Source organism: Panthera uncia (assembly GCF_023721935.1).
Source record: "Panthera uncia isolate 11264 chromosome C1 unlocalized genomic scaffold, Puncia_PCG_1.0 HiC_scaffold_4, whole genome shotgun sequence".
NCBI classification, from domain to species: domain Eukaryota; kingdom Metazoa; phylum Chordata; class Mammalia; order Carnivora; family Felidae; genus Panthera; species Panthera uncia.
This window is the reverse complement of record NW_026057585.1, coordinates 2,327,994-2,349,658: the sequence shown is the minus strand read 5'-3', so window position 1 is coordinate 2,349,658 and position 21,665 is coordinate 2,327,994. Positions and strand designations below refer to the sequence as shown.

The window sequence follows — 21,665 nt, the reverse complement described above, 5'->3', positions numbered from 1 at the left end:
GCCCCTCAGAGGATGGACCTCGTCTGCATCACTAATCTGCCTTTCAGAGATATGGCCTTGCTGCCTAGTTGGCGGCCCCTAACTGGGCTTCCTGCTCTGATAGGCTATAGAGCCATGGAGGGCTCTTTGCTCTGGGGTCATTCCGCAATGCTGGAGGAAAAATTAGCTTGGTTTTTAGTGCAGTGCTTGTGCGTTACTGTGTACACACGTTTAGCTAGTAAAACCAATATTTCAGGATCTCTGCTCATTTTCTGAGGGTTCCATAAAAGGCTTTTTGCAATGGAATTACCTTTGTAGGTGGTTCTGCAGTTTTCTTAAGACTTTTCCCTCCCCACCCCACCCCTTTTATCATCCTTAGCTGAACAACTCTTTCCCGGCTACTGGCTGCCAGAAACTCATTGAAGTGGATGACGAACGTGAACTTCATGCCTTTTATGAGAAGCGAACAGTCACAGAAGTTGCTGCTGATGCTCTAGGTGAAGAGTGTAAGGGTTACGTGTTCCAAATCAGTGGTGGCAACGACAAACAAGGCCTCCCCACGAAGCAGGGTGTCTTGACCCATGGCTGTGTCCGCCTGCTGCCGAATACAGAGCCTTCCTGCCACTGACCCAGAAGGACTCTGGGGAAAGAAAGCACAGATCTGTTCAGGCTTGCATTGCGGATGCCAGTCTCCATGTTCTCAACTTGGTCATTGTAAAAAACGGGGAGAAGGATACTCCTGGACTCACTGATCCTACTGTGCCTTGTCGCCTGCGGGCCCCAAAGACCTAGCAGAATCCGCAAAGTTTTCAATCTCTCTAAGGAAGATGATGTCCGCCAGGATGTTGTGAGAAAGTCCCTAAACAAACAAAGTAGGAAACCTCGTACCTGAGCGGCCAAGATTGACGTCTTCTCACTCCATGTGTCCTCCAACACAGATGTCAGGGTACTGCTTTGAACAAGCAGTGCATGAAGACAAATAAGGAAGAGCCTGCAGAAAATGCTAACCTTTTGGCCAAGAGAATGAAGGAGGCCATAGGAACGGACTGCCAAGAGACAGAGGCTGTCTTCTCTGAGAGGTTCTACCTCTCGTCTGAGTCCAGTCAAAAATGAGATTTTGTAAGAGTGGCAAATAAATATTCATTTCTTTGTTGAATAAAACAAATGAATTTTTATTTATTGAGCATCTCAGGGAAGCTCAGGAGCAGGAACTAGCCTGGTTGAGGATGGGGAACAAAATTCTAGGCCTAAGGGTAAGGGAAGAGACACCCAGAAGGAGGTGGGGTCTCTTCTGATTACCCCAAATAGTCCGCTGGGGCAAATGTGAGGGTACTTGGAGGACGCTCCTTGTACAGGGAAAAAGGGCACTTTTTCATAAGGGCACTTTTCATGCATTGTGTATAGATCATTAAAACTGTATTCCTCAGAGTGTACAAAAGATTTTTTTAAAAATCTTTCAGCTCTCCTACACAACAGCAGGTCTGGGTCTTGACAATGGAAGTGTTCTCTATTCAGCCTGACTGAGCCCCCTGTCTTCAAATAGGGCCAGCAAACCACAGGCGTGGAAGCAGGTGTATGCACACTCACTTTCTGAGGATTTGGAGCCTATTGACCCAGTCTTTCTCACCCAGCAGAGGGTCAGGCCTTGGCAGGACACTGCTGCCTTACCTATCAGCTGCCATATTGGTGATTTGCCTCAAGGGGCTAGGGCAACAGAATCTGATTCTCACTGTGAACATATTCTGGGAGGACTATGAGGAATTTCCCAGTGCCTTCAAGGGCTTCACAAATTGCCACAGGCATTCTAGTGACAACTTGGACACCTGTTTGGCAATAGGACAAAGTTGACATCCCTGCTATTATCCTGTGAAATCCAAACTTCCTAGGCCTAATAGGAAACTTTTGGAATGTCTTTGTGGGTTTGAGAAACTAGGGTGAAAATTAGTACCAAAAACTAGTACCAAAAATTTTTAAGTCAGCATCAAAATCTAATTGTTTTAGGTACTTAAGTAATTTCCCACTTTCAGATCAGTCAGAAAGAAAAAAAAAGTCAGGCAAAAAGCAATTCATGTTCTCTTCAAAAGTCTTCTCATGTCCAACCTGGTTGGAAAATCTGTCAGCCAAGGAGCTGGTATTGTTCATTGGACTTTGCATCCTTTAATCAGAGCTGATGGTGGCCTCAGCTATAGCAGCAACTAGGAGTGGACAGAGATGAAGTGATGGATTTGAGGGAATTGTAGGGGGTAAAGTTGATAAGATGTGGTGATTTAGGCATTTGGAGAATGCAAGAGAAAAAGGAGATTCTCCTTGACCCAAGGAACTAGGAGATGATAGAAGATTTCACTAAGGTGAAGAATTCAGGGAGAACAAACTGCTTTTGGAACCAAGAAGATGCTTAAAGGCCCTTCTGACATTGATGTTGAGAATCCTGTTAACCATCTAGAAGGACGCATTCACCAGGAATTCTGAATATTAATCTATTCAGTAAAGGGGCTCACCTGGAAATACTTTGGGGAGAAGCCCTTAGCAGAAGGATAAGGGAATAAGGGCTAACAGAAGGCGGGGAATTGGATGAGATGTAGCCAGGAGTCCAGGAGAAGAGAAGAGGGCTGAGGCAGCACCCTGGGCAAGCAGGAGCGTGAGGGGGCTGGTAGAGGAAGGGAACGTCAGGAGACAGAGGATAGCTGGAGACAGATGAGGACCACCAGGACAGCGTATGTCCCAAGGAGGCATAGGTGGTAGCAACAGCACTGTATTATGCACACCGTTCAGAAATGATGATAACCACTCATGTTCATCAAGCTCAGTCACTTTTTTTATGTTTATTTTATTTTTGAGAGAGAGAGCCTGAGTGGGGGAGGAGAGACACAGAATCCCCTCTTGTGAGAGAGAGAAATGAAGACACAGAATATGAAACAGGCTTCTGGTTCTGAGCTGTCAGCAAAGAGCCTGACACGGGGTCCGAACCCAGGAACCACGATATCATGACCTGAGCTGAAGTCAGACGCTTAACCGACTGAGCCACCCAGGCGCCCCGTGGCTCAGTCACTTCTAACTATGCTTTCTACTGCATCTCTCTTTTAATCATCACGACAACCCTGCAAGGCAGGTGGGTGTTTTCTCATCGTTTCACAGGCTAGGAAGCTTAAAGTATCTTGCCTAAGCTCCCACAGCTAGTGAGTGCCATGACCCAGGATTCCACCTGAAATGCTAGGACTCCAAAGTTCAAATTCCTAAGCAGAAGACATCAAGTGAAGAGGACATCCTGGCAGCTGAGAGGGGACGTGACGGGAGGTTCATGATGTACAGGGTTGAGGGCCTTGCTGCTTCAACAGACCCTTTGATACCTGCTTATCCACAGTCCACCTGTCACCACCACTATCAAGTGGAGAAAAACGTCTACCCTGTGCCAGAGTTGAGCTTTACACTCTCCATCTCCTCCACCCTGTTACCTTCAGCAATGAAACACATGCCCATGTGTCATGATCAGTACAGAGAAGCAGAGGCTAAGTGCAAGGCCACAGACTCGAGTTGGAGTCCTGGCTCTGCCTCTTATTACCTATGAGGCTTTGGCAAGATGCTTCATCTCACCAGGCCTCAGTTCCTCAACTGTAAAATGGAGATAACAGTACCTGCCCAGTGGTGGTGTCTGGAGACGTTTAAAGAAAACAATTCCCATGAAGTGACAAGCCCAAGTCTGATCCAAAATAAACAATAGGGAAAATATGTAAGACTATCATTAGCTATTTAGAAAAGTTGAAACAAAATTATGAAGGTAAATACCCTTACAATTCCCAAATTGCAAACCTTCCCTGGCTTTTAATTAGATGCTCATTAGCCATTCCCCTGTTTACACAAGTTTGTTCTCGCCCTACCCAATGTCTGCAATTCACAGCTACTCCCATGACTGGGCATAACCCTTTCTTCCGTCCACGTATGTCCCCCACTTTGCAGGCTTACTGTTTAGTCTGTAAAATTCAGCCCTGTGATGCTCTCCTCATGTGCCCCCCACCCCACCACCCCTGCTCCTCCTCCTCAGACCTCCTCAGAAGGGCGGGGCTTCCTCACCGTTTTCAACTTCAAGTGGCTCCTGGCTTTCCTTGGCTTCCGGCAGCAAAATCTCCAATCTCTGCCTGAGTCTTCATATGGCCTTCTCCCCTGTGTCTTTCCCGCTCCTTGCTCTCGCTCTCGCTCTCGCTCTCACTCTCGCTCTCTTTTTTTTCCTGAGTCCCCATGTCTGTCTGTTTCTTTTTATTTACTTATTTATTTATTTTTAATTTTATTTATTTATTTTTTTAATTTACATCTACGTCAGTTAGCATAGAGTGCAATAATGATTTCAGGAGTAGATTCCAGTGATTCATCCCCTATGTGTAACACCCATAGTGCTCATCCCAACAAGTGTCCTCCTTAATGCCCCTTACCCATTTAGCCGGTCCCCCTACCCACAACCCCTCCAGAAACCCTCAGCTTGTTCTTTGCATTTAAGAGTCTCTTATGTTTTGTCTCCCTCCCTGTTTTTATATTATTTTTGCTTCCCTTCCCTTATGTTCATCTGTTTTGTATCTTAAAGCCCTCATATGAGTGAAGTCATATGATATTTGTCTTTCTCTGACTAATTTCTCTTAGCATAATACCCTCCAGTTTCATCCATGTAGTTGCACAGGCAAGATTTCATTCTTTTTGATTGCAGAGTAATACTCCATTGTGTGTGTGTGTATATATATATATATATATATATATATATATATCACATCTTTATCCATTCATCCATCGATGGACATTTGGGCTCTTTCCATACTTTGGCTATTGTTGATAGTGCTGCTATAAACATGGGGGTGCATGTGTCCCTTCAAAACAGCACACCTGTATCCCATGGATAAATACCGAGCAGTGCAATTGCTGGGTCATAGGGTCATTCTATTTTTAACTTTTTGAGGAAACTCCATACTGTTTTCCAGAGTGGCTGCACCAGTTTGCATTCCCACCAGCAGTGCAAAAGAGATCCTCCTTCTCTGCATCCTCACCAACATCTGGTTTTAATTTGTATTTCCCTGATGATGAGGGATGTTGAACAGTTTTTCATTTTTCATTTCATTTTTTCATTTGTCTGTTGGCCATCTGGATGTCTTCTTTTCCTACTCCTTTCTCTTATTCCATCCTACATCCAGGAGAATTTCATCTAAACATCCTTAATTACATCTGCAAAGACATTTCTAAATAGGGTCACATTTTGAGCTTCCAGGTGGACATGACTTTTGGGAGGACACTATTCAACCCACTGCAGATTCTGAGCTCAGAGCCTCTTAGAGGGCCTTCTCAAAGCAGAACCAGACTTCCCCTAATTTTCTCTTTTTAGGTGCCCCTGCACTTTCCATCTCCAAAAGGCCCTTCTGTCTGTCAGTTACACCTGAGTATAAACCACGAGGAACAGATTTGCATTTTTACTCACACCCCCTGTGTCCGACAGTGTGGGGGCCAGAGGGGAGGCTGTCTCCACTTAGAAAACTCCAGCCTTCAGAGCAATACACAGAGACGTCTGTGGCCCTTGGCTAGATACCTCTGGTGACCTGGGGAAGGCCCAAACTGGACAACTAGGAAACTGTTCCCCAGATTCACTTGTCTGGGAAAAACTGGAAGAGAAAAGACAGAGCTACTACAACAGGGGCTTGATGTTGCAGTTTGAATATCTGTAAAATAGTGACAAGAAAGGTACATACCTCATAGGATTACCATAGGGATGAAATGAGATAAACACAGTCCATGCAAAGTACTTAGGGCAGAATCTCAACATGGCAATAAAGTAATAATTATTAGTCATTTCATTAACATTCTGATAAACACTAACTAGTACAAGTCCTAGATCTTTACCTTGGGAACCTCACAATCAGGATGTGGAAAGACTCACAGGAAACAATGGGTACATTATATAATCTAGAGGAGTAGCATCTAGAGATTCTTCTAGACTGTGACCCAGACAATAAGAATATTTGGGTTCCTGGATGTTTTGTGACTCACAAAAGCCTTCCCCTTATGTCTTCTCATTTGATTCTACAATAACCCTGGAAAGGAAGTAGGTCTTTTTATTCCTGTTTTACAGATAGGGAAATTTCTGGTGAAGATGAGCCCCCTGGGGATATGGGTCACCCAGCTAAAAAGTGACCAGGATGGAATTTGAGCCTACGCTTTGTGTTTTACTTTTCTTTTGTATTAGGTTCAAGGTTTCCAGGGAAAGTGATTACACATAGATACAAATAATATCAGTATTTGTACTGTAGGGGGGTTAACTGGGTGGCTCAGTCGGTAAGCATCCAACTTCGGCTGAGGTCATGATCTTGCAGTTCGTGGGTTCAAGCCCCGCACCAGGCTCTGTGCTGACAGCTCGGAGCCTGGAGCCTGCTTCCGATTCTGTGTCTCCCTCTCTCTCTGCCCCTCCCCCACTCACACTCTGTCTCTCTCTCAAAAATAAATAAACATTGAATATGTATATATTTGTACTATAGAGAAGAGAAAATAATTTTCCCTCTGTCCTTCTGCATTCCTAGCTGAGACTCCCATAATAAAAGACAGATTAACAAGAGAAAATCAAACAGAAATTTATGTATTTATTTATTTTAATATATTTTTTAATGTTTATTTTATTTTTGAGAGAGAAAGACAGAATGCGAGTAGGGGAGGGGCAGAGAGAGAGGGAGACACAGAATCCAAAGCAGGCTCCAGGCTCTGAGCTGTCAGCAACAGAGCCTGGCGCAGGGCTGAAACTCACAGACAGTGAGAAAGTGACCTGAGCCAAAGTTGGACACTCAACCAACAGAGCCACCCAGGTACCTGTAAACAGAAGTTTATTAACATGCATACCTTATGTATACATGGGAGACACCCAGGGAAAAATAATTAACTCCCCAAGGTGGCTTAGAATTCAGACATAAATACCATCTTAATAGTGAAAGAGGAGGGGAACTGGAGGCCTCTTAGGAGACAGTAAATGCCTTTTTAAAAGATGAATGGGCCCTTAGAAGAATACACGGGAGATATGAGAGTTTGTGACAAAGTTTGTCTGGCTGTGGAGTCGAGTTCTCCTGTGATAAGGGGTAATATTCCCTGCTTGATGAAACTCCCAGGAAAGGGACTTATGACAACTGAGTTCCTTCTGGAGGATGTATCTTGAAGCGGGTAAGTGAGGGGAGGGTCAGAGAAAATCTGTCCTTACATTGTTGTTTGAGCCTACAGCTCAAAATATCAATATGCCAAAGTAGCATATATTGGGGGAATATGTTCTGTGACCCTTCCGCACAGTAGAACAAACCTCTTGACCTCAACTCACAGTAAGAAATTCATTTTACATTGCCTTTACACAAGAATATAAATTGAAGGGGCACCTGGGTGGCTTAGTCGGTTAAGCGTCCAACTTCAGCTCAGGTCATGATCTCACGCTTCATGGGTTCGAGCCCCGCTTCAGGCTCTGTGCTGACAGCTCAGAGCGTGGAGCCTGCTTCAGATTCTGTGTCTCCCTCTCTCTCTGCCCCTCCCCTGCTCGCACTCTGTCTCTCTCTCTCTCTCTCTCTCTCTCTCAAAAATAAAATAAACATTAAAAAAATATATATATATAAATTGCAACAAGTTTCACAAAATGATACTATTTGTGATATACTCTATCTTCTTCTTAAAAAAAGGGAAAAGTAAAAAGATGACCTCTATCAAGTAAATCAATTTCATAACCCACTAATGGTTTACAATCTATAGTTAGGAAAAAACCACTGGCTACAGGAAACTACAAAGAACAAAGTAAAAATCATCTTACTCATGTTTAATAAATCTTAATATTTCTCTGAATATGCCTTCTGAATCTCTCTATGCTTGCACAAACCTATGCCTGTCTTTGTAGGGAGGTAATACCCACCTCAGTAGCTAGAGTAGAAGCCTTATCGTAGTAGATGACTAAAGGAAATGTAGGTTGAGCTCTGTGGGAGCTGAGAGGAAAAGGTCCATTCCAGCTGAGCAAATATGGTGGTGATATTTTGAGCTGGGTTCTAAAGAATATTTAGGTTTTGAGGCATGTTTACATTGGGGGCTAGGAGAAGGTGGTGTAATCCAGGCAGAACAGACAATGAAAACAAAGAAGAACTTTTATGGGGCCACATGTAGCATGGGCAAAGGGCAGTGACGAGAAGTGAGCTTTAGGGGTGCCTCTGGCTCAGTCAATAGAGCATGCAACTCTTGATCTCAGGGTTGTGAGTTTGAGCCCCATGTAGGTGTAGAGATTACTTAAAAAAAAAAAATCTTAAAAAAAAAAGTGAGCTTTTAGTACCAGGGACTCCATGCCAAACTAGGGAGAGGCTAGGTTTTATTCTAGAAACAATGTTGGAGCAAAGGATATGAACAGGCAATACACAAGAGAACAAACACAAAAGCTATCGAACTCATGTAGAGATGCTTGAACTGATTAATAATCAAAGAAACAAAAATGAAAAGAATAATGAGATATCACTTTATACCAGCGAGTGTAGAAAAACTCATAAAGTTGGATGACCCAAGGGTTGGTCTGGAAGTAGGCTCAGAGGAGCACTGATACCATGGTGTTGGAAGTCTGGGGCAACCATTCTGGAGGGGAGCTTGGTACTCTTTGTTCAGTTAAGAATAAACAGATTCTGGGCTTGCCTGGTGGCTCAGTCAGTTAAGCTAGGCTTTGGCTGGGGTCATGATCTCACAGTTCGTAAGTTCGAACCCTGCATCTGGCTCTGTGCTGACAGTGCAGAACCTGGAGCCTGCTTGGAGTTCTGTGTCTCCCTCTCTTCCTGCCCCTCTGCCGCCCCTGCTCACACTGTCTCTATCTCTGTCTCTCTCAAAAATACACATTAAAAATTAAAAAAAAAAAAAAAGAATAAACGGATCCCAATAAGCAGTTCTGTTCCTGGGTTTTTACCTAAAAGATATTCTTACCTAGGTCCATAAGGGAAATGTACAACAATGTTCATTGTAGCACTTTTTGTGATGGGGAGTTAGAGCAAACCTGGATGTTTGTCACTGAGAGTGAGGAGATGAAATGTGGTTTTGCCCATCATGCAGTTTAATGCAGCAGTTCAATCAACAGATTGAATGTTCACATCACAACAGGGATAGCACAGACACAGGTTGCATTCTGTGGGAGATGAATGAGCAGGAAAGGCCAATTTTTAAAATAGGATTAGAGAAGGGAAAAAGCAAAACATAGAATAAGATATAAAACACGATCCCACTTACATATATTCTCAGAGAGTAGAAATTAACTAGAACTGAGAAAGTAAAAATGTGTTCTGCTATTCATCAGGCTGGGATAATAGATACAGCTAGCCAAAGAAATAGCAGGAAACATAGGTCTCAAGGACATGCTGCAGCTATATTGTCACAATCTCCTTCTTTGAATGACTACTGCTTTCTTATTCACTGAGAAATCTGTTCTAAAAGTCACAGACTACCAGAACCTTTTCAGTTTGAAATCACATCAACTAGAATGAAACATCCCCCTCCCGCCAGGAGGACCTAAATCACTTTGACACAGACCTTGATTTTCAACCCAAGTACAAAACTTCAATAAGAGGTTTCTAAACACAACATTCATCTTTATCTTAACTTTGTGGTTTCCAAGGAAACAGGAACCTGGATACACTTCAAAGCCTAATTCTGATGTCCATCCTTTCACACAGGCCTGCTTTGCTTTAAGCCCATCAAAACTCTACAGTCCATGCTTCCCCACAACCTATTAACTCTGGTTTTTCCTTGTTTGGTGAGACACTTCACTGTTTCTCTGGTATATGTGTTTCCTCTTTGAAAACTAGTCAGTAAATATGGCTTGATATCAATAAATAGCTAAGTGGTGGTTGCAGGTTGATTGAGATAGGATGATTTTTTTTTCCTATATTTATTTCAGCATTCCTACATTTTTGGTTATTTACAATATTGTTAACTGTTGTAAATGCTGCCTCAATATCTTGCTTCTTTGACATTAGTAGTATAGCATAATGACTGAAAAGAGACTCTGACTTTTAATCTTGGCTTGGCCACTTACTGACATGTGACTTAACCCCTCAGTGGTTCTGTCTCCACATCTGTACAATGGAAATAATGATGCTACCTGCTGATAGGGTTATTAGGTTATTAGATAGATTATTAGGGGAATGAAATGAGGTAATCCAGGGGCGCCTGGGTGGCTCAGTCGTTTAAGCATCCGACTTCGGCTCAGGTCATGATCTTGTGTTTCATGGGTTCAAGCCTGCACTGGGCTCTGTGCTGACAGCGCAGAGCCTGGAGCCTGCTTCGGATTCTGTGTCTCCCCCTCTCTCTGCCTCTCCCCTGCTTGTGCTCTCTCTCTGTCTCTCAAAAAATGAATAAATGTTAAAAAAAATTTTTTTTAAATGAGGTAATCCGTGTAAAGTGTTTAAAACATTGTCTGGCACCAAAGAAGAATTTTTCTATTGAAAACAATATATATGACATTCTATTTTACCTTTGTATCTATTTAATTACTAGTAAAGTATGTTCTGTAGCTTTTTAGTTTTTATTTTTAAATGGTAATAGACTCACAGGAAGTTGCAAAAACAGTACAAAGAGTTCCATGTGCCCCTCACTAAGCCTCTTCCCATGGTGATGTGTTAAATACCTGCAATGCAATAGCAAAAACCAGAAAATTGACATTGGTACATTACTGTTAACTAATATGCAGACCTTAATGACTTCTCACATGTTTTTTTAACCTGAGTTCATATGCGTGTGTGCATGTAATTCTATGCAATTTTATTCCATGTGTAAATTCGTGTAACCACCACCACAATCAAGATACCGTCCCATTCAGTCATCTCAAAAGAATTTCCCAGTTTCTTCCCAACCACCTCCCATCTCACCCCCATTCCCTGGAAACCATTAATCTATTTATCTCTGTAATTTATTATTTCAAAAATACCATATAAATGCAATATATAGTATGCAAGGATAATTTTTTTTAATTTTTTAATGTTTATTTTTGAGAGAGAGAGAGAGAGAGAGAGAGAAAGAGAGGGCATGCTAGCAGGGAGGGGCAGAGAGAGAAGGAGATACAACATCTGAAGCAGGCTTCAGGCTCTGAGCTGTCAGCACACAGCCAGACACGGGGCTCGAACTCACGGAGTGCGAGATTGTGACCTGAGCTAAAGTTGGATGCCTAACCCACTGAGCCACCCAGGCACCCCAAGAATAATTATTTTTAATGCATAGAAAGCAATACACCTTTTGCACAAACACATAGAAGCAAAATTAGAATGATTGTCTGCAAGGGAGTAAAAAATAAACATACAAAGGAATAATAAATAAGAAAAAAGGGCAGTGGCTCTACTAAATATATACAGCAAATACAGTAAAAGATCCTCAGATTATGTGTGATTTGCAAATTTCAGAAAAATAAGAGTAACATTTAGGAGCACCAATTTATCCTGCATGGCTCAGTCAGAGTAAAGATTAAGAGGGTCAGAATAACCTTCCCCAAATACTGCTCTTGACTTGCTCAGTAACCCATGCCAAATGTCCAGGGCCAATCCTCTGTACTCTCATCACCTGATTTCACACCCCTCCATGACCCAGTCAGTCCTCCTTGAAGAGCCTGACTGGCTCTCCTGACCTGGCTGAGGACCTAATCTATGACAGAGGCCTCAGCAGCAAAATTGACTAGTTAGGAAAATCACTTCAGAGCATAACTTTTAAAGTTGATGTTCACGATTTTTTAAGTGATTGTACTAGCAGAATCCCAATCCTAGACCTGTAGGTCCATACACAAGTCCCAGGAACACTTGGAGTCCATTGTTGCTGTCTAGTTTGAGTGCTGGTTATATTGTTGAAGATGTTTTATTTATTTTTTTTATTTAAAATTTTTAACGTTTATTTATTTTTGAGACAGAGAGAGGACAGATTGCAAGCAGAGGAGGGGCAGAGAGAGAAGGAGACGCAGAATCTGAAGCAGCTCCAGGCTCTGAGCTGTCAGCACAGAGCCCAACACAGGGCTCGAACCCACAAACAGATCTTGACCTGAGCTTAAGTCAGGTGCTTAACCGACTAGCCACCCAGGCACCCCTCTTGAAGATTTTTTAAACTGTTTTTCAGAATTAATGAAGATGAATTGAGGGTCTACTAGATGCCAAGCATTAGGATAGTTATTTGAAGCATTATTTTCACCAAAAATATTCTCACAGCACCGGGTTTTGGTTTTTGTTTTTGTTTTTCCTTAAGGCCAATAACCCCACTGTCCAAATAACCTCTGCTGACAATGATTTCAAGCATACATTCATGAAAAATTCAAATAATATTGAAAGATATAAAGAAAAAGTAAAATCCTCCTTCTGGGCTACCCACACTCTTCTCCTTATGACTAGCCACTATTATGAGTTTTATCATATGAAATTCCAGAAAAATATTTCCTTCATATATGCATGTATACATACCAATACATACATACACTTTTTTATTTATATCAAAAGGGATCCTGTCACTCTCTTTTCACCTATTAGATAGTTAAGTACTTTCTGAGTGTTTAATATTAAAAATAATACTGCTCTCTCTTTATTGAAGCTTGCCAGCTAATAAAATTAAGGGGGAGTGCTAGAATATCATTTTGCAGCCACTAATGAATTAAAGGATCCAAGCATTAAGCATCAACAGCTATTGTCACAAAAAGGGGAGCAACTACACATTGTGTGTCTCCTGATAGAGAAAAAAAAAAAAAAATAGCACCACCTGTGCAGCAGTCTTGCCAGAAAGTACAAAAATGAATCTAAATCTAATCACCTTCTGCTCCATTTATTCTGTTTCTACAGGAAACATAAAGGGACAAAGAATCACAACAAACTACATCACAGGGAAGCCATAGGCAAAATCCCAACTGGAAAACTCTACAGGAAAAACAACCATGTCTCTTTAACAAAGAAATTACACGAAAATAGGGATGGCGGCACCTGGGGAGGCTCAGTCGGTCAAGCGATTAAGCGATTAAGCGTCTGACTCCGGCTCAGGGCATCATCTCTCAGTTCGTGGGTTCGAGCCCCGTGTCGGGCTCTGGGCTGACAGCTCGGAGCCTGGAGCCTGCTTCTGATTGTGTGTCTCCTTCTCTCTCTACCCCTCCCCTACTCACGCACTCTCTCTCTCACTCTCAAAAATAAACAAACATTTAAAAAAGAAAAAAAGGGGGCACCTGGGTGGCTCAGTCGGTTGAGCGTCTGACTCTGGCTCAGGTTATGATCTCGCAGTTTGTGAGTTCAAGCCCGCATCAGGGTCTGTGCTGACAGCTCAGAGCCTGGAGCCTGCTTCAGAGTCTGTGTCTCCCTCTCTCTATGCCCCTTCCCTGCTCATGCTCTCTCTGTCTCTCAAAAATGAATAAACATTAAAAAATTTTTTTTAAATAATTAAAAAAAGAAAAAAATAGAGATGGATGGGAAACATATATTAGAGTTGAAAGACGTGTCAACCAACCATTATGTTCAGAACTTATTTGGATTCAGATTTAAACCAAGCATTTTTTTTAAAGCTGTGACATGTAGATTAAGTTTAACACCAACTGGGTATTTGATGAATTAAGGAACTATTGTTAATTTGTTTAGATGTGACTTGGTATTGTGGTCCTTATCTTTTAGAGATACATAAGGAAATATTTATGGATGAAATAATATGCTGTCTGTGATCTGCTTCAAAATGATACAGGACAGACAGTCTTAAGTTGGTAATTGATGAAGTTGGGTAATGGGTATCTTCCCCTCTGTGTATATGTTTTAATTTCTCAATTATCAAGAATTAAAAATATGCTTTTAATAAAAAGCTGCTGTTGGGACACCTGGGTGGCTCAGTCGGTTAAGCGGCCGTCTTTTGATTTAGGTTCAGGTCATGATCTCAGTTTGTGACTTCCAAACTTTGCGCTTGGAATTCTGTTCCTCTGTCTCTGCTCCTCCCTGGCTCCCGCACCCACACACTCTCTCTCTCTCTTTCAAAAGTAAATAAATAGGGGCGCCTGAGTAGCTCAGTCGGTTAAGCGGCCAACTTCGGCTCAGGTCATGATCTAGCCCTCAGTGAGTTTGAGCCCCGCGCCGGGCTCTGTGCTGACAGCTCAGAGCCTGGAGCCTGTTTCAGATTCTGTGTCTCCCTCTCTCTGACCCTCCCCTGTTCATACTCTGTCTCTTCCTGTCTCAAAAATAAATAAAACGTTAAAAAAAATTTTAATAAATAAACTTTTTAAAAAGTAGAGGGGTGCCTGGGTGGCTCAGTCAATTAAGTGTCTGACTCCCATTTCGGCTCAGGTCATGATCTCGCGGTTGGTTGGTGAGTACGAGCTCCGAATCTGGCTGTGCGCTGATGGCACAGAGCTTGCCTGGGAGAATTCTGTCTCTCCTCTCTGCCTCTCCCCCGCTTGTGCGCGTGCGCGCGCTCTCTCAAAATAAACTTTAAAAACAATTTTTTAATAATAAAAAAGTAGGAAAAAATAGAAAATAGAAATAAAAAGCTGCTATTTACCCTCCCTGCATAAGTATCTTGGAGGATTTTGTGTAGACATTTTTGTTTTGTTTCGTATATGAAAAGGGAATTGTGATATTGTTACATTACCCACTAAAAAGTTTGCACCACATTCTTCTCCCACTAATAGTGTATAAGACTACCCCATTTCTCTAACCTTAACCAGCACTGGACATTAGCAAACCTTTACATTTGACCTATTATGAATCTCACAGACCCCTCGAAATCTCATGGTTCCTCAGAGCGCCATGGTGGCTGGTATCAGCCTGGATGGCCTGATGCAGCCATTTCTATGTTAAGGGATACCCCATTGCAATGAATGGATACCCATTTGAGGGCCAGGGTGCCATCTGCCCCAGAAAGTGCTTTAATGGACATAGACCCTGTGGCCTCTGAGACTGTGTTTTCACTGCCATTTGTGTTTTCACTGCTATTTGGCTCCTTCCTGTCTCCATAGTCACATTAGCTTAGAAGCTAATGGGGTTCTCTAAAGTCTGTTTCCATATGTCTGGTCTAATCTGGCAAGGTCTGGGCTCTGCCTTCCGGTGTAAACTCGTTTTACTGTGCTCTCCTCCTTGCCCTCCAAACGCTACCTAAACTTGTCCTCTAAACTGCTTCTTGCAGTTCCTCCTACTTCTCTGAGCCAGCTGGCTTTTGCTCTCCCCCAGGCCTTTGCCCATGCCACCCATGGCCTGGAACACTCTTCCTTCCCATCCACCTCAGGCCTCATCCTAAAGTCCCCTCCTCCCAGAGGCCTTCCTCGCCCCCACCAATGTCAAGTTAGGCCTCCCTCCATCGCACTATCTGTGCGGGCACTTATCCCACTTAACACTCATCATACTTTATTATAGTCACTGGTTTAATATCCAACTTCTCTCCTAGGCACTAAAAGTCCAGGGAGGCAGAAGCCACTCTGTTCTGTTGAATCTTGTATGCTCACTGCCCAGCAGATTGCCTGATATCTAACACACTCAACCAATTTTTGAATGAAAAAATGAATCAATGATATCATATCTAGCAATGCTTAGGAGTCAGAGAAGAGGAATGATCCTAGAGAGCCTTTCTTATAGAACTTAATATCAATAGATACTTAATAGATTTACAAAATTAGTAGACACAGATTTTCCATTGCCCATATGAAATGATGAAACCTAGTCTCCCTAGGCACAGGGACAGTCTTGCAGTTAAGGGTCACTTGCTGAAACCCAAACAGAGCTGCCCTTCAGGCTTACTACTCTCTGTGTCAGAATTACTGATTACCTGTACTATGAGCTATGTTAACCTCCCTCTTAAAGAAAGGTCCCCTCCCCAGGCCACATTGTGAAACCAAATATGGTAAGAATTACTGATAAATTTTTACGTTTTCTGTTTTATTTTATTTTTTTTCTCTTGAAGGCCAAACTGAGGCAGTGATACAGGCCACTGGAGGTTTATCAGCAGGTAGGTGATGAGGTCAGACCTGTGCTTGGAAGATTACTCTAGCAGGAGAACATGGAATATCCGAGAGGTTTGAGCCTAGAAGAGGTGAGGTGCAACCCTAACACTTTCTCCCACTTGAATAGAACAGGTGCGTGCAAGTGGGTATGATAGAGAAATGAAGGAAGAGATGTCATTTGAGCTGGAAGGTATGACTTTGGCTTGAAAGAAAACTCTGGCCAAGCCAGAAGGAAGGAGCAATCCAATCCAGACCTGGGAAGGAGCAAATGGGTTTAGTGGAAGGTGAACAGACCATTTGAAGCAGAGCAGAAAACCCACCTAACCCTAGAGGAGAGCAGTAGAAGACACAGCTATAAAAGGAGGAAGAGGCAGATTTTGGAAAGCTTTGAATATCAAGCTTTTTAAAAATGTGTGTTGGATTATAGCTCCACCACTTACTTCCTAAACAATCCTGGACAAGTTATTTAACTTCTCTGAGGCTGTTTCCTTTATCTAGAAAATAAGGATGGTGGTAATGGAATCTACTTCAGTGGTGCCAGTTATAGATCGAATGATGCAATGCAGAGAACCATGAAGTAGTTAAGTGCTCAATAAGTAGAGGCAATTATTATAACAATCATTGTTAACCCCAACATAAGCAAATAGACAACAGATGTCTGAGCAGGAGAAAGAAGTGATGAAAAAGGTTCTTTAGGAAGATTAAACTCACTATCACTAATTAGCTCCCCTCTGGAGTTAAAATTTCAAATTCTATCACCTCTTCCCCTTCCCCACTCTGCAGTTTCCTTGCTAGTGAACACCATGCCCAGGAGGAGCCTGAAACCAGTAACCAAGACTCTCTCATATTAGTGAAGGGATTCCAACTGATAAGCAAGTTGAGATATGGCCTCTGCGATGGAGAACCAGAACCCCCTCAGTCCCCTCCCCAAGGATTTCAGCCACCACCACCACCATAGATTTATATACGGGGCACATCCTGAAAAGAATAAAGCAGGTGATATTCCTTTTAATTGTAAAGCATAGATAATTTCTTCCCAAAATCCAAGGAGGGATCCAGGTTTTCAGAGATTGATCTTACTCTCTCAAATCCCTTAAATCCTGAACTAGCAGTTTATTCTCTGGAGAGTTTCTGAGGAGAAGTCTTTCTATGCCTCAGTTTCCTCAACTATAAAATGGGAGATAAGAATGATAACTATTTCATGAGGTTCTTGTGAGGATTAAATGAGTCAATATGTATAAAGGGCCTGGAGAACATTGTCTGGCACATACTAAGTGCTCTATAGGTGTTAGCTAAACTTTCTTAAGGACTTTATTTCTTCTACCTTGTTTATAATGCTTGTTATTTGTGGTCATGTCTTTTTAAATGACTAAACATTAACAGTGTCCTCATAACAAGCTACTTCAACCCCAGTGCACCTCTTGGGTAGAAGTAATTTTGGCCAATGGTTTATAAATATTTATCCTTTTCCACAGACCCAGCAGTGGTTGTATCTGTTTACTTCATTTAATGAGAAAATATACTGCAGATAAAAAGAAAGCAGCCAAGCTTTTAAATTAATCGGTAATTTTATTAATACAATAGCATCTACACACACTTGAAAACACACATGTGGGAAACAGAAGACTTATTCAGTTCATGATGTCTGGAGTCCATCTGAATTCACAAAACTCTTAGGATCAAGCCCAGAACCCCTTAGCCAAAAGCAGAGTTGAATAACTGATCAGTGTCTTCATCAGCAAAATCAAGGTTTGGACAGAAAGACTGTGAACATTCTGTAATCACACAAAATAAAACTAAAATGCAATTGTCCACGCATTTGAGGATACAAAGGTGGAAAAGTTGGCTGCATGACCAGTGAACCAATCCCATTGCTTTTCTCAACCTCCTTTGCAAAAGGGTTATTAACCTTGCCTGTCTTACAGGGTCTATCTTTTCAGGGCTTCCTGATAAATGAGAAGATGAGTGTAAATTAAATGCTCATCTCCATGGGGAACAGAGGATCAGGGTGGAAGTGATGGGTTTCAGAAAAGGAGACTGGAAAAGGATTCAATGCTCTGAATTTAACGAAAATCCAAAAGAGGTTACGCTACACTAAGGAGCGTAAAGGGAGAACCAACCATTGTCACCTATTTGGCGCAAAAAGAATCTTAACACGGGCCTCCTCAGAGATCTTGCCCTGAGGTGACCACGGACGGACTTGGGCAAAGAGCTCCAAAAACATTTCCATTTTCATGTCTTCACATGTATCTAATGGAAATGAACGGCACCCATCCATCCACGGGAGCGATTAAGAAAAGGATGGGGTGGGAAAATTAATTCGACAGATCTTAATAATTCAGTATTTAAGTGTCCGCTTTGTGCCAGGCACTGATTGGCATGGACAATACAGAAAAACAGACCAGCAAAGTCTCTGTTAAGGGCTTGAGAACAAAGACCATACCTAAGAAACGAACCAATTTCTGACGGCTGCTAGGAGGAAGAGAAAACCATGAGACCGGATGACAGGCAGGAACAAGAGGCGCAAATTCCTGAGTGGGACTTGGGAAGGCCTCAGAGAGGTGGCTTTTGAGCCCAGACCTCAATGACCAGCGCCGTGCAGTGACCTAAAGCCGGAGCGTTCCGAGAAGAATTAAATGCAAAAACGATCCACAAACCGAGAAATAACAGGGATTTCAAAGACCCAAAGTAAGCAGCGGAAACCAGAATCTACAAATTCCGGAGCCGGCGGGTGATTTTAAATATTCATGTCGTCCAATCAGGGAAAGGCTAGGACCCGGCAGCACAGGCTCCACCCTTAACGCCCAGACCGCTGGGATCCACAGGAGGCCACACCGCAGGGCAGAACTGGTGACTGGGCACCCAGGCAGATGCCAAACGCTCGGAAGAATTCTTCAGCGCTCTGACGCAATATCCGCGGCCCCCGGGGCTTAGTTGTCCTGGGACTCTTTCTTAAGTGAGGATGACCGAAATCACTCATTTCGTTTTAGAACACCGATGAAACATACACCCAACAGAACGACCAGGACACAATAATCTAGGGACGGAAGGTGAGGAGGAACAGATTCTCCAATATCTTAATTCGAAAGGATTTCTAGAAAAACTTAAGACAGTTAAAAGTTTTTAAGACGCGCTCTAGATTAAAAAGCAAAGCCAGTCACGCGCCAGGAGTCTCAAGTTTAAGAAAGGCTTAGATACTATGTGTGCCATCTTCCATGACCTTTCGCAAGTAAAACAACTTACTTTGTGAGAAAGAAGTGAGGGGAAAATAAGTGAACAAAGCTCTTTTCTGGTGATTAGGTGGGTGGCTCTGAAAAGAGCCTTTGGAGTCAAGCGGCCGGCGACCCGTGCGAGCGCCATGTCCCGGCAGGGACTCACTTGGAGCTGGTGTACTTGGTGACGGCCTTGGTGCCCTCGGACACGGCGTGCTTGGCCAGCTCGCCGGGCAGCAGCAGGCGCACAGCCGTCTGGATCTCCCGGGACGTGATGGTCGAGCGCTTGTTGTAATGCGCCAGGCGGGAGGCCTCGCCGGCGATGCGCTCAAAGATGTCATTGACGAACGAGTTCATGATGCCCATGGCCTTGGACGAGATGCCAGTGTCGGGGTGCACCTGCTTGAGCACCTTGTACACGTAGATGGAGTAACTCTCCTTGCGGCTGCGCTTGCGCTTCTTGCCATCCTTCTTCTGGGCTTTGGTGACAGCCTTTTTCGAGCCCTTCTTGGGCGCGGGAGCGGATTTTGCCGGCTCAGGCATTGTACAACACCACACGCGTTAGCAAAGAAAAGAAGTGCGAGAATGGGCGGGCCTGATCCTTTTATAACCACCGTATGCAAATTAGGGCTCCAAAAGTCCTTCATTTCCATTGGGCCTTGCAGGGACCTTGCGTTATCAGTAATAACTACGTAACAGCACCTACTCTTGGCCTTATTGGCTAGTTCTGGAGCCAATTTAGGACCAATGAAAAACTCGTTCCTGACCCCACCCCTAGCAAAGCTTATAAAGGCTTTTCAATCGCTGATCTTTCAATCCTGTTTTGTTGTGAGGTTCAGAGCTTTAGGTGTTGTAGCCTCACCTTCAGTCATGTCGGGTCGCGGAAAGCAGGGAGGCAAGGCCCGCGCTAAGGCTAAGTCGCGCTCGTCCCGCGCCGGCCTGCAGTTCCCGGTGGGACGAGTGCACCGCCTGCTGCGCAAGGGCAACTACGCCGAGCGGGTAGGGGCCGGCGCGCCGGTCTACATGGCGGCGGTGCTGGAGTATCTGACGGCGGAAATTCTGGAGCTGGCGGGGAACGCGGCCCGCGACAACAAGAAGACGCGCATCATCCCCCGCCACCTGCAGCTGGCCATCCGCAACGACGAGGAGCTGAACAAGCTGTTGGGCAAAGTCACCATCGCCCAGGGCGGCGTGCTGCCTAACATCCAGGCCGTTCTCTTACCAAAGAAAACCGAAAGCCACAAAGCCAAAAGCAAATAAACCATGACAAGCCAAAGACCAAAGGCTCTTTTTAGAGCCACCCAAATTTTCAAAAAAAGAGCTAATGCGCTATTTCGTGATCAGCCCCTCATTTGACACTTTGGTGGCTCTTAAAAGAGCCTTTGGGGTTAGTGGGGATGGTCTCAAGCTTCCTAATTACTTGTTCTTGCCAGGCTTGTGACTCTCCGTTTTCTTGGGCAACAAGACCGCCTGTATATTGGGCAAGACGCCGCCCTGGGCAATGGTGACACCCCCGAGTAACTTGTTGAGCTCTTCGTCATTTCTCACGGCTAGCTGCAAATGGCGAGGGATGATGCGCGTCTTCTTGTTGTCGCGGGCCGCGTTCCCCGCCAGCTCCAGGATTTCCGCCGTCAGGTACTCCAGCACTGCCGCCAGGTACACCGGCGCGCCGGCCCCCACCCGCTCGGCGTAGTTGCCCTTGCGCAGCAGGCGGTGCACTCGGCCCACCGGGAACTGCAGGCCGGCGCGGGACGAGCGCGACTTGGCCTTGGCGCGAGCTTTACCTCCCTGCTTTCCGCGTCCAGACATTACGGCCAAAACTGCAGTTACAGCTTCTTATTCAAGGAGAAGGAAGTGGAAAGGATAACCAATTTGGTGTAATTTATAAGAGCTACCGGGAGGGGTAAAGGGAAGTAGACCAATCAAACAGCCAATCGGAAGGCAGAAAGCGGACTCTTCGTTTGCATCCTGCACTACAAGGAAATGACGGATTTCGTACGTACCTACCAATCGCTGGGAGCCACATTAAAGCTCCTAATTTGCATGAGAGGATTTTTAAAGAAAGAAAGCTTTCGGACAAAACGCTGGTTTTGCGTTTTACTGAGTGGCAATTTTTGTTTTCAGTTTAGAGAAGGCGAGGCGGAGGTAGGTGGGGGGTGGGGAGAGGGGGGAGAGAATTGGTTCTTTTTTTTCCAGTTTAGAGCTAGAAGGGAAATCCTAAAAAGGACCCAAAAGGCCTGCAGAGGGGCCTCCAGCAGATGCAGAGTTGTTCCCACTCAAGGGTAGGGATTCTGAAGCCAGTTATCCCCTTGAGCCTTAAATTACTCTCCAAGTCCCGCCTTTTCTGTCTCTTCACAGCCAAACTCCCAGAAAAATTACTAAGGCCGTCTGCTTTCAATGCAATTTAGTCGTGGCCTTCGGTGTGGCTTAGCCCCACCCCCAGCCTTCCCCGCTCCTCGGAATACACTGTAACCAAGGACTGAAAAAGATCTGTCTTCCTCCTCTGGACCTCCAGGAGGCATCCGATTACCGCCTTGAAA

The 21,665-nt window shown here is 43.9% G+C and overlaps 3 protein-coding genes across 3 annotated transcripts; 1 reads left to right on the top strand and 2 right to left on the bottom strand.

The window, feature by feature from the left end:
- Positions 1–19,190: 19,190 nt before the first annotated feature.
- Positions 19,191–19,677, bottom strand: LOC125912155 (histone H2B type 2-E). The gene has a single exon (XM_049616423.1). The coding sequence runs from the start codon at positions 19,666–19,668 to the stop codon at positions 19,288–19,290; it is 381 nt and encodes a 126-aa protein (XP_049472380.1). The 5' UTR covers positions 19,669–19,677; the 3' UTR covers positions 19,191–19,287.
- Positions 19,619–20,995, bottom strand: LOC125912152 (histone H2A type 2-B). The gene has a single exon (XM_049616420.1). The coding sequence runs from the start codon at positions 20,932–20,934 to the stop codon at positions 20,542–20,544; it is 393 nt and encodes a 130-aa protein (XP_049472377.1). The 5' UTR covers positions 20,935–20,995; the 3' UTR covers positions 19,619–20,541.
- Positions 19,996–20,385, top strand: LOC125912153 (histone H2A type 2-C). Its single transcript, XM_049616421.1, has one exon. It carries the CDS (start codon positions 19,996–19,998, stop codon positions 20,383–20,385), a length of 390 nt encoding a protein of 129 aa, XP_049472378.1.
- Positions 20,996–21,665: the final 670 nt, after the last annotated feature.

Coding starts and splice junctions, on each gene's coding strand:
- LOC125912152 (XM_049616420.1), bottom strand. CDS start 20,934: ATGTCTGGACGCGGAAAGCAGGGAGGTAAAGCTCGCGCCAAGGCCAAG.
- LOC125912155 (XM_049616423.1), bottom strand. CDS start 19,668: ATGCCTGAGCCGGCAAAATCCGCTCCCGCGCCCAAGAAGGGCTCGAAA.
- LOC125912153 (XM_049616421.1), top strand. CDS start 19,996: ATGTCGGGTCGCGGAAAGCAGGGAGGCAAGGCCCGCGCTAAGGCTAAG.